A 12,966-nucleotide genomic window follows, 5' to 3' on the forward strand; every position below is an offset into this window, starting at 1 on the left:
TACGTCCAATAGTTTTCTTGCTGAGTCTTTAGGGTTTTCTAAGTATACTATCATGTCATCAGCATAGAGGGATAATTTTACCTCCTCGTTGCCTAAGTATGTGATTCTTCTTATGAAAAAAAAATATGGCACCCCACTCTAGGGAGCTCTGATGGCCTAATGGCAAGAATCCGCGTTGCAATCCTGTAGGTACACAGTTCGAATCCACCAGCTGCTCCACAGGAGTAGGCTGGGCAATCTCTTCCTGTGTGATTAATCTGCTGGAGGGTCAGCTATGGTTGGTTCAAACTTGATGGTACTCAAGAATAACAACAACTTGCTACTTCAAGAATTTGAGAAATATTGCTATTTTGTAAAAGCAACCTCCAGAAAGATTTGTTTACCCTCCTATAGATATCTGAAGTAGGATGAGATGTCAGTAAAGCAAGCATTCTTGATGACACCAAGAGCTGAAGTAACTGCAGGTCACTGACAGAGCAGCCTTATCTCACCAAACTAACCTCAAACTCTGGTTTTAACTAATGACAAATTAATAAAAATCCAAGAAAGGTAATTTCAAAACTGAAAAAAAAAAGAACCAGGAATGCTTGGTTGTGCTTGATTTTTAAAATTCTAAGAAGACTAAGTGCTACTTTGTTCTCTCAGTCTCAAAAGAGAAGAAAAGTCCTAACCAATTCTCCTAACCAATACTTTCCCTCCACAAGACAGGCAGATTTTTCTCCTTATGCTTTTTGACAATCCTTATAAGATGCACAATCTTGATTTTTTTTCTTCTTAATTTAGTAGTTGAGAAATACTTACGTGAATGGGAACTTGAAGTCATTAGGCTTAATGCAGCGCACATAGTGAGGGGTGGTGGCATTGAGGGTCTCCATGAGCAAGTGGAGGGAGTTTCGGAACTGCAAGGGAAAAAAGTAGAGAGCTTTTCAAACGTTAATACGTCTTATTCCTATGGCATTAATAAAAATGAATCTGCTACTTATAATCCTGACCAAAAAGTGGAATTCCTACAAAGCAGGAATGAAAGAGTTTTAGGTTAAAACTTCTTAAATTCTGCTACTTAGTTGCTTAATATACTAAGTACACCGACTTTCCTCTTATCCATTTTTTCCACGCTCCCCTTTAGAAATTTAAGTCTATAACATTCTGTTGTAGCTTGGAGTTTGATTTTAAAATATCACTTTACTTTAAGAAAATTAAAGCCATTGAAAACAGAATGTAAAAATTTTTGCTGTGAAAGCCTGAAAAAGTAGCAGTGACTTAAGAAGGGATTAGAGAGAGGAAAATGTATGGTCCCCCTCTATAACGACAGGATTACAATTAGGGACATGGGATCAGGAACGGAAACTGGGCATATGACACAGGAAACAAGCTGACTAGTGCTCAGCTTCTGAGCCAAAAGCCCACCCCTATTCATGAACCAAACTTATGGCCAGCATTTTCCACATCCTCTGATCAAAAGACACCACAGAATAGAAGGCAGTGTTCCTGAAGTAAAAGAGCTGATGCTTTGTTCATATCCAGACACAAAGCAAAGACAGTAGAAGCCTGGGGAGGATGATATACTTGAAGAATTAAAACACAGAGAAAATTGTTTTAGGAATAACTCAAATAGAGTTGCAGGTCTAAAGCTTGGTTGAGAGAAGTGTGAGTGGACAGTATTGGTGTCTCCACAGAGGAAGCTCCAGCCCCTCCTTATCTGCGGATCCCCCAGGAGGCCTAAGGCTGTAGGATCTTGGGTGCGGGGAGGAGCACTGCAGCTCCGTGAGCTCACCTGGAGCCCCACCGTTTTCTTGTGCTCTTTGGCAGCCTGGCCTGGTCGGCCTTTGGTGGGCTTTGCAGGTGTGCGGCTGAGGAGCGTGCGCCCTGAGGAGGTGGCTGAAGTTGGACTGATAGTCTTCTCATCATCTTGAAACAACTCTGGTAGCATCTTAAACTGAATCAGAAAAAATGAAAAGGAAATTATACTTAATCCTAAAATGCTAACATAAATCTTTACTGAAGAAATATTATGAAAATTATTCCATTCTTTAAATAACCACTTTCATATTTATAATCCAGAAAGAATCCATAGCTGTGTTAGGAACAAAAAATATGAAAGGAAAGAATTATTAAAATATAAGTAGAAAAAGTGCCATAATTCATAATCAAATTTGGGGGAAAATAAAATAAAAACAAATACATCAAGCCATGAGAGTCTGTAGGAAATCTACATGAAACGGCCATTCTAAACATATTACTGGTTCTAAACTATTATTACATGAGTCCTTGTGGCAAAGTAGTCAAAGTACTAAGCTGCTACCTGAAAAGTTTGCAAGTTCAAACCTACGAATAGGTTCCCCTTCACTTCCATTAAATATTGTATTACCTGACCTTGTCAGTTGTTTATCAAGTGTTAAGCTGCTTCATCATCTACCCACTAATTCAAGTTCTGAGCACTAATTAAGAAATATTGTTGAAAATCTCAGCATAAAAGGTTATCATAAACTCCCAATCTCATTGCCATCAAATCAAAATTGACTCACAGCTGACTCCAACAGGCTTCAGAAGCTAAAAATCACACGGGAGGAGATTGGCAATCTTTGTATGCCAGAGGCACTGGTGGGTTGGAATCAGTGGAGAAGTATGGCCTTTGAGTTAGGAGGGCACCTCTTTACGGACTATGTCACCACAACTAATGATAATTTTTTAAAAAATTATTTAGATTCTAGAAAAAAAACTTAAGGTGGGAAAATGCCTCACTTATATCCTGTAAGTTTTATATTTGTTTTTTCAAAGGATTTTAAATTTACTCTATAACCTACATCTTATGGAGTTTTTTTGAGGACAGAGTATTATGGAACACTCAATTCAGTACTCAATAAGTAGGTGAAAACTATTAGCAAATGTAATTAGAAGAAACTTTATGGAACAAAAAGCTCCAAATAAATCCACAAAGAATCCGAATATTTAAATAATTTTACAACATTGCTACAGCCTTTACAAAGAAAATAAAATCCTCCTAAAAAGTCAAAATACATTTGCAAATTATAATAGTTCTTTATCTAACAACCTCAGAATATCTTGAGAAAAATAATCTTTTGAGGGTTCTATCCTTTAAAAGCAAAATCAGATTATTTAATTTGCTTTTTATGTATACATCAAGGATAATTTAGGAAATAATTATATGGGTAATAAAATATTATAAAAGCATACAAATAATAATGACTTGGTACACACATTAATGCCTACCTTGTTTTACAAAATAAATAATATAATGTAGCTTAGAGGCCATAAAAAGAAAAAAGTATGTTTTTCACTATACTGTTTTATAATAGTTAAGGTATGCTACAAAGGAGAAAAATTAAAATTCTTAATTGACTTGAAAGCTAAAAACTGTTTAGAATGGTAGTCAATTACTACTATTGGTAGTAAAGTACAAATAAAGCCATATACTTTAGAATATTATCCACATTGATTCAATTTTAGATGAACTGCTATTTCTTATACTAGTTGCCTAGACTTTGTTTTTTTCCTCTTTTGTAAAAATGGTTAATAGAGCTTGACTGAAATATTTTATTCACACCAGATGCAACAATAGAACTTAAAAGATCTATACTGTCTACCAGAAAATGACTTCATTTTTCAGAGTTCAAGATACCTTAAAAAAACACATATATGTATGTATGTTTGTGTTTATGTACGTGTGCAGCTTTTTTCACAGACACAAATTTAAAATTCTCTACATTGAGAATTTTGTTCTCTTAGAAACAAAACAGTATATAGTAAATTAGTGTATTGAAGATGCTGTCTTACTTCCTTCCTCCATTAGGATGGCTGCTACCTTTTAGGCAATTTCTTTCCTTAATTCTTTCTTGGCTCCTCCTCTCACGAGCTTCTAAGAGTTGGGATGGCTATGACAACGTTCTGCTTTTAATCTACATGCTTTCCTTAAGCAATCTAATCCACCTTATAACTTCACCTAGGTTCTAAAGACTACCAAATTTGTATCATTTGCCTTGAATTTTTCTTTGAACTGTCAATTTTCATTTCCAGCTTCCTACAATAACATCTAAAACAAAACATGACTAAAACAGAACTCTTGATCTTTTCCCCTAAAGCCTGCTCTTTTACTAGACTTCAGTTTAGTAATGGTCCCATCATCCTTCCAACATTCATATAAAAAACCTCATTTTTTTTCTCTCATACTTCATTCATCAACCAGCTCTAACAGCTATACCCACAAATTATATCCCACCTCCCCTGCTAGGGAGCGCTGTTTGTCTGGTGGTATGAAGCTGTGCTGCTATCCCAAAGGCTCGCAGTTCAAATCCACTCTGCTCCATCAGAGATGGATAGGCAGTCTCCTCCTGTGTGAGTAACTGCCTCAGAAAATCCACCAGAAGGTCAGCTCTGAGTTGGTTCTGACTCGATGGTACACAACCACTACCACTGTTACAATCTCAGTATCTCAGTCCACCATGTCTCTTCTACATCACTACCACCTCATCTCCACTCACTCCAATTACACCTGCACACAGCACCCTCTGGTGAAAACTTCTCCAACATTGTACTACAGCAGATGTAAAACTGATACACTTTGCCACCATTCAACTAATTTACCATGCTTTAGTCACACTGGCTTGTGTTTTGAATCTCAAATGCAACTCACTTATTCCACAACTGTGCTCCTCAATTCTTCCCTGTCTTGATGTAGCTATCTCCCTCTATCAAGTTTCAGCTCCCTCAGAAACACACCTTCGCTAACAACCCCAGTTAAAGTGGCATCTCATGTCTTTCTATATATACTGACTTTCTAGCCTGGTACTTTCTAATGGTGATAGAAAAACCTCATTTATTAAGGGTAGGATTGAGCAGTCAATTGCTGCAATTACTGTTAAAATGTTACACAATTATACAAAGTCAAGTTGGCAAACATTATGCAATAGATAAATTTTCAACATAAAGAGTAGTTGCTGAGTTATTTACGTACAATCAATCATCTCATGGGATTTAGTCCTTTGGGTTCCATTAGGGTTATAATTTCATAGGCTATCTCAATTCATTGGAAAAATGAATTATTTTGTTCTTTTGTTATACTTCATTGTGTAGTGTACCTAGGGTCAAGGAGCTTCAGAGCTCAGGGACCTGGGTCGAAAAGGACACACTCCATTCCTGGCATTCTTTCTTGGTGGTACTAAGGTCTCCCCTAGGCTTGCTTTTCTCTCTTTTTATCTCTTATGAGATAAAAGGTTTTACAGATCACACTCTAGGCAAATCTCCCTTATGTTGGATAAAGCTGTGATGGGATTAAGAGGTGCTGCATTCTGCCCTTAATTTTTTACAATTATTTGAATTATCAGATCCTGGAAGATCATTACATAGCTTTTACATTATATCCTTACATACATAGATTTTGGGGGGCACAATTCAATCCAAGGCAGGCAGATAATTGCCTTCATGAACAACTGCCTCTTTTGCCATAACAGACTGAATGGTATCTGGATACTATTATTGAACAATTTGATAAAAAATTCCAAAGAGGAATCCTCATGCAAATGGGGGAAACAATGAACATAATTTAAAATTCTCATGGGTTTATACTTTCTGGAGTCATGAAGGTTAGATGAAGCCTTGAAACTATTATCATGAGATTGCCTTTAAACTTTAACCCTAAAACATGAACTTAACGAGTAAATATGTGCCAATGTCACTGAACTGTCCCTGTAAAAACAGTTGAACTGGGGTATGCTTTAATATGTGCATTCTCAACAAAAGCAAAAGAAATTAAATATAGGAAAAAATTCAACATGCTTTAGAACATAACTGAAAAGGCATGCAATGACCCAAAGATTAAATTCTATCTAGATGGATTGCATAAGGCTATGTTTCTAGCACATTCCTTCAAACTAACACAGCAGAAAAATCATTGTTTTCCCTCTCATAGTCTCTCAGAAAGTAGCAGGAGAGTTGAGAACTGCAGTAGTCCAGTTTTTCATATTTGGGTTATTTTTAAATGAAATTGAAAAGAACAGAGCATGCCAGTTTGGAGGACACACTGAGCTAGCTGGTCTGAATTTTTATTCAGCTCCAAATATATCATTAGCTATGAGGTCTCTGTGCCTCAGTTTCCTTGTGAGTAGTGATAACATCACCTCGTGATAAGGATTAGATGAGTTAGCATTTGTAAAGCATTTAGAACAGATCCTAACATATAGTCAATATTATATATTTGATAATATAAAAAATAAAATTAATTATGTAGAAAAAGTATTACTGGTAAAAAGCCAGGCTTAATGAACATATTATTGAATATATCTCAATTGAAGAAAGCTTATCCATATTTACCTTGCTTGATTTAAGAACTTTAATTTGTTCTTCAAAAACAGTGTCTTTATTCTTTTCAAGAAAGCCTTCACATTGGTATTCCACCTGAAAATACATGAGAAGAGCTCCTTAAATGAAAAATACTTTAATAAACACCATCAGGAAATCAAAAAGGAAAATTGCATTGGGAAAATCTTGCTGTCAGGGACCTCTCCAGAGTGCTGAGAAGCAATGATGTCAGTCTAGGCACTAAGGTGCACCTAATCCAGGCCACGGTCTTCAAAATTGCTTGCTATGCATCAGAGAGTTGGACAATGACTAAGGATGACAGAAGAAGAATTGATGCCTTCAAGTTGTGGTGCTGGAGAAGAGTCTTGAATATACTGTAGACTGCTAAGAATATAAATGGGTCTGTCTTCAACAGGGTGAAACCATGATTCTCCTCAGAAGTTAGGATTTTGAAGCTCTGTCTCACATACTTTGAGCATGTGGGAGCTTGGAGAAGGACATCATGCTTGAAAGGGTGGACGGATAGCGCAGGAGGGGGACATCACAACGTCTCTAACTGGAAGAACACCAACGAACTGTTGATAGATTGCAGTTGGTGCTGAGGAAATACTGTATGATGAGTAAAGCAGAACTACTCAAGAATGGTTTATTCTGTTCCTACTGCCAAAACTCTAGCAGCTTCAACCACTTGATACCCAAGGGGGCCCACAGTTGTACTACCAGCTCTGGTCACATCATGTTCCCACCAGGATTAAAGCAGATACAGAAAGTCTTCAAACCCTAAAGGGAACCTCAGGAAACTTAACTCCAAAGTCTACCCTATGAATTAGTCCCATGGCTTCTGATTCACGAAGTAGACTCTACAGAGCTGCTCAAGCAGCAAGTTTGCATGTCTTGATAGAAAATCCCAAAGAATGAATGATAGAGGATGACAGTCCACAGTAACAGTCTGGAGCCCACAGGATCAAATATGCTTTAAAATTGAGAACTTTTCAGAAACTTAGAGAAGTGGTATATACAAATATTTTGTAATATCTCTGGAAGAGCCTGAAGCAGCAATCTGTTGTGAAATTATTAGTATTTCTACACTGAAATGTGGATATCTCCAATGTGGTAGATAAAAATTATTAGAAACTTCATGTTGGTTCAGGTCAATCAGGATTAGTCATCAAATGAATTATAAAAGGACTTGATTTTCAGAGATTTCTGGATTTTAGAGTATTAGAGAATTATAAACTTATATGACATAATACATTTTTATTTAAAGGAAGAAAAAACTTACAAGGAAGAAGAAGAGGATGCTTTTTCCACAAGGTCCTAAAGAATGCAGAATCGGTCAAGGAAAAAGGATATCTCTTGACTACTAATATTTCCCCTCCTTCATTTCATTTAATTATTCCAAAAGAAAAAAGATAATAAAACTTCCTTACTTTGTCAGCAAAATGTTGGATGATGAAAGCTTTATTTGACAGACGAGGCTTTTCAAAGAGTGCACATTTGTTCAAATGTGTATTGTACAGTTTTTGGGCCCAAGTGTCATCTGTACCTTTAGGCATCTATATTCAGGGGAAGAAAGCAAGCAGAGCAAATGCTGTTAGGAGACATGCCTGGAGCATCAGCCCCCAAGAGACTTCTTGTTTATCTAATAGGTATTATATTAAATCTATTAACTCTCATTCCTTTTCTCATTTCTTTTGTTAGAAGCCAAAATCTAATTACTTGAATGAAAATGCAATGTGATTTGTAAACTTTTATTCCAGTTAGAGAAACAAAGTTTTTTTAAAAAGAAAGATAAACCCATTTCCCAGCAGAAAAAACCAAAACACTCAATTATTAAAGGAAAGCATGAAGACTACCTACAGGCAAACTGGTCCAAACTTTGTCATGTTCTGCCCATCTCATGCATCACCAGACAAGCATGGGATTTGCTTTTAAAATGATAATAACAGAAAAGGCCTCACATATTAAAGATGAAACAGTATAGTTATCATGTATCTTTTTAATTTGTTAAATAACAGTAACACTTGCACAACCTGATATATGTATATAATTCAGAAACATCAACAATGGAGAGTAGCCTCTTATTATTTCTCCTAAATTGTCTCTTTTTATCTTTAACTGCTTGCACATAAATGTGGTCATTCTATACACTTATTGTATTATTTATGTTTCTGATCCTTCTTATTACAAAAATTATAATGGTGACTTCTATGCATATGCCTTAGGTCTTTTTTAGATACACATAGTAGAACTTCTGGGTCAAAAGGTCTAACATGTATTTATGATTTTGATAAATGCTGTCAGACTACTTTTAAAATACTTCATAATGAATCATGCTTCTCATCAAGAGTTGTTGTTGTGTGCCACTAAGTTGGAAGCAACCCATAGCTGACCCTCCAGTGGGTTTTCAGAGGCAGTAACAAGCAGTCAGGAAATAAGGATACACACTGCAATGGGAAAATCTGCAGTTAGGGACTTTTCCAAAGTATTGAGGAATAGTGATGTCAGTTTGAGGACTAAAGTGCATCTGATTTAGGCCATGGTCTTTCCAATTACTACCTATGCATCTGAGACCTAGACAATGAATAAGGATGACAGAAAAAAGAATTGATGCCTTTGACCTGTGGTGTTGGTGAAGAGCATTGAACATCCCATGGATGGCCAAGAAAATGAATAGATATATCGTGGAGAGGGGCCAGCCAGAGAGCTCTTTGGAGGCAAGAATGATGAGGCTTTGCCTCACATACTTTGGATATATTGCTATGAGCTGCTATTCTTTGGAGAGGGACATGATGTTGGGTAGGGTGGAGGGTCAGCAAAGGAAAGGAAGACTCTCAACCAGGTGGATTGACACGGTGACTGCTGCAATGGGCTCTTGTGTGTCAGGAAGTGTGAGGATGGCGCAGGACAGGACTAGGTTCAGATCTTTTGTTCATAGGGTCGCTAAGAGTTGTACTCAACTCGATGGCACCTTACAACAAAAAATTTCACAGCAGGAAAGTGCCCATTCTTCTCCCACATAACAGCTGGTGGATTCAAACCACATGCTGTAGGGTTGGCAGTGCAGCTCTTTACCACTAGGCCACCAGAGTTCCCTACATCAAGCATATATGTGCAATATTCATAAAAGCATTGCTAAATTTAAATTTGTTAATCTGATGGTTAACATGTGGGATCACATTTTTTTACTTGCATTTTTTAAATCTCAGGTGAGACTGAGCATCTTTTTCCTTCTTAATGTAGTAGGACATTTGTAAGCTTAGGACAATAAGCCTGTGGTAAATTGTAACTCACTATAAGCTAAACAGAAACAAAAAGAGGTTATTTGCTTAAGAGCTGTCAGTTAATAAGTGGCAAAGCTAGAGATCCAATATCTTTCCAATAGTCTTCATTTTCAAATGGTTTAGCCAAAAACTCCACGCCTACCTTATTTATTGGTAAGAAGGAACTAACTGGTTTAAAAATTACAGATGGGGGAAAAAAAAGTACCGAAGGGTAATTATGCCAGTTAAAAGACAACAACAACAGAACATAATGCATGAGAATGATTGTATGAAACACAATGTGAATGAAGAATAGTGTAAAACACAATTTATGCACACTTTGTTAAACAAACCAATATTTATATGGAGAAAGGGTACAACTCTACAGCACCTTTTTCATGATTTTATTTTAAAACTATGCAGTATTACTTGTTCTGTTCAAACAACTCCTTCTTGGTCTATATATGGCTTTACATGAGCACATTTAAGTGTTCTAGAATTCCTATTCTTCTCACCATGATCTATAATTTATTAAGATCTGTATGCTCAAATGTCTTTGCATAACTAATAAAACACAAATAAACATTTTAAGAAATAAGGCAAAAAATTACAGATATTTATAACTATTATTGAAAATATCTTTTGGACAACTTTCTATATTTCTTTAAATATAGACTAATGGCTGAATAAAAAAAAACTCTAAATAAAAGCATGATGATAACAAATGAGATTAAAATAAAGTAAAAACAGCAACTAAAATTGGCAATAGTTGTTTGTAAAGCAAAACTTTCACGAAACTTAAGAATCAGCTAAGGGGAAAAAAAAGAAATTCTCCCAGTTTCATTTACTTATTGTCTTCAAAAAACAAATTAGTAAGTTTCCCTACATGATGGAACTTCCTGGTTTATTACTGAATCACTGCTTAAACTCACTTATCTTCTGGCCTTGATAGCCATCACTTGATAGATGAAGTGCCCCAGAAAATCATACTTAACCTTGCATTCCTCATCCAGCAAATCCAGAATGCCCAGTTTAGACTCAATAAGGTTTATACAAGGCTGATTATCATAAAAGTCTATGAGTGTCCATGGAATCTGTTCCTTCATGTATTCCTCTTGTTCTAATTTGAAGACATGCTGAAATGAAAAAAGAAAAGTTCAGGCTTTTTTAATCAATGTAATAAAAAATATTAGTCAAGAAATAACATTTATGTAAAACAATCTTCGTATCAACAAAACTTGGGTTGGTCTCTACCTGCCTTCTAGAGGCAACAATCTTGTGGGAGAAATATGACTTATACAGAGAACAATGTAAGTAGATAAAGATAAAAATATAAGTAAGTAAAAACCACATACAGTAAAACTTCAACTAAATAGGATTCTTGGTGAACAAGAAAATCTGGTAAATGCATGCTTTAAATAGTTGATAAATGAAATAGTTTTCTTTTTTAAAAAATATTTATATGGCAAAATATGCAGAATGTGCCTTTTGGCTTATTAAATTACTGTGCAATGCTGCAAACAAGGGACACAGGAATGTCCTCGTTGGCCTGGAGTAGCCATACAGTGTAGATGCCCTCCACATTGCAGAACTGTAATCTCAATATAATCAGGGAATCTATAGCCCATTTTCCAATTTGTAAGCATCAGCATTTACTATCAATCCACTGCTATTTCTGCTAAATGCTTCAGGTACTATCATTACCATTTCTTCAAATCTCCATAACTTAAAGAAAAATATATATTGCCTGTCTCCATGACAGCCACTATGCACAGTCAAGAGCACTCCTGGACTAGTGGGAGAAACAAACAGAAATGAAACAGTCACAAGGAGTAGAATTAGAAACCATAGTAAAATTAAAACATAAGAACACACAGCAAGAATCCAGATCTACTTTGGAGAACAGGTGATCAGGAAAGATTTCCCTGAAGGACTGTGTGACCTACGGTCAGACAGAGGATGGAGAGGAGCTGAGCAAGTCACAGAGGGAAAAGACCAGCTCCTGCTTCAGGTTGCCCCCGCCAAAGCTGCCGGCACCACAACTTCTATTTCCAGACATGGTAATGACCATTCTTCCTTCAAGAATCTCTACTTTTCTTTCCTTGTCTCTTTTATCTCCTTTGGTTCTCTCACATATTTTTCTGACAAGGCTAGTCTTTTTTATCACCATGCCTAGACCACGTATATTTTCTAGAACCTGAAAATACCATGAAAGTTGGTATCATGAAAGTTCAAAACACTTTAGAAATCTAGCTACTCTCACGTACCTGGCGATTGTTCTATTATTATAATACAACTATTGGCTCATTTGCAGTGTTCACACTCTAACCAGCTGCAGTGAGCTTGTGAGAAAAAGCGGTCATCCATATGAACATTTATGCAATGCTAATTAGAAAGCAAATTTCATCTGTTTTTTTGATTAATTAGAAGACAAACAGGGCACCATATGTCAGCAGGATGCTCTGCCTGATGGTTCCAATATTTTCTAAAACAGTAAGTGCTGTCCTTTTTAAATTTCATTAATTAATAGTCAGTTTCTCCATTGACAAAAGTTGTATTTTTTATTTTATGATGGTTTATTTACAAAGTTTTTAAAAATTGTTTTCACACCGGATCTTTCCTTCACTACCACCCTCCACCCATCAAATTGTGCAGCCCAATGATTAATGGCCTCCCTCCCCCACCCCTCCTCACCTCTCTGCTCTCACCTTTCCCCTCCTTGGATCTTCACACTTGTTCTACAATAATGGTTTTATACAGTACTTGTCCTTATGGGACTGAGTTGGTTCACTCACCATAGCTTTCTAGTCCCTCCCAAATTAGGTAGTAATTTACAAAATCATTGCTCCTGTGGTGCTGTGTAGCACTCCATTGTCTGAATGAACCATAATTTTTCAATTCATTCAATTGTGGTGGGACATTTGGGCTGTTTCCATGTTCCTGAGATGATGAATAATGCTGCTATGAAACACTAGTGTAAAAGTCTCTGTTTTTACAAAAGTTTTCAATCACTATTGAAGACTTCTCTATACTTTAAAGTTTGTTTCTCAGTCATCTTTATACATAGTTTGGAAAAAACCAAGAGGCCTCAAAAGGTTTGGATACTTATTTGTGAAAGGGTGAATGTGGGCACAGGTTCAATAAGAGAACTTTAGTAAACACAATAATGCCTCCTACACCAAACAGTGTTTACTGTGCCCAGCTGTCCCATCTATATCCTCATCGGAGAGAACAGCTCATGCCGTTTTTACCCTGAAATTCCATGTTGCCAGCTATGGCTGACTGAACCAAGTACTGGTAACCTGGGAGTTGTTGTTGTTGTTGTTGTTATGTGCCGTCGAGTCGCCTGCGACTCATAGCGACCCTATGTACAACAGCCCTAAACTCC

The 12,966-nt window shown here is 36.5% G+C and overlaps 1 protein-coding gene across 3 annotated transcripts in view; it reads right to left on the bottom strand.

Annotated features, from left to right (window-relative positions):
* Positions 1-12,966, bottom strand: part of MYO5A (myosin VA (heavy chain 12, myoxin)) — a 163,530-nt gene that overhangs the window by 89,935 nt on the left and 60,629 nt on the right. For all 3 annotated transcript variants that reach the window (XM_006898237.1, XM_006898239.1, XM_006898238.1), the window contains exons 11-15: positions 10,574-10,714; positions 7,746-7,871; positions 6,328-6,411; positions 1,775-1,936; positions 802-899 (exon numbers count right to left, since the gene is read on the bottom strand). In XM_006898237.1, coding sequence (XP_006898299.1) covers positions 802-899; positions 1,775-1,936; positions 6,328-6,411; positions 7,746-7,871; positions 10,574-10,714 — 611 coding nt within the window. The remainder of the gene's footprint in view (positions 1-801; positions 900-1,774; positions 1,937-6,327; positions 6,412-7,745; positions 7,872-10,573; positions 10,715-12,966) is intronic.

The sequence above is a fragment of the Elephantulus edwardii genome, unplaced genomic scaffold, assembly GCF_000299155.1.
Source record: "Elephantulus edwardii isolate Elephantulus edwardi_28Jun2011 unplaced genomic scaffold, EleEdw1.0 scaffold00225, whole genome shotgun sequence".
Classification (NCBI taxonomy): Eukaryota; Metazoa; Chordata; class Mammalia; order Macroscelidea; family Macroscelididae; genus Elephantulus; species Elephantulus edwardii.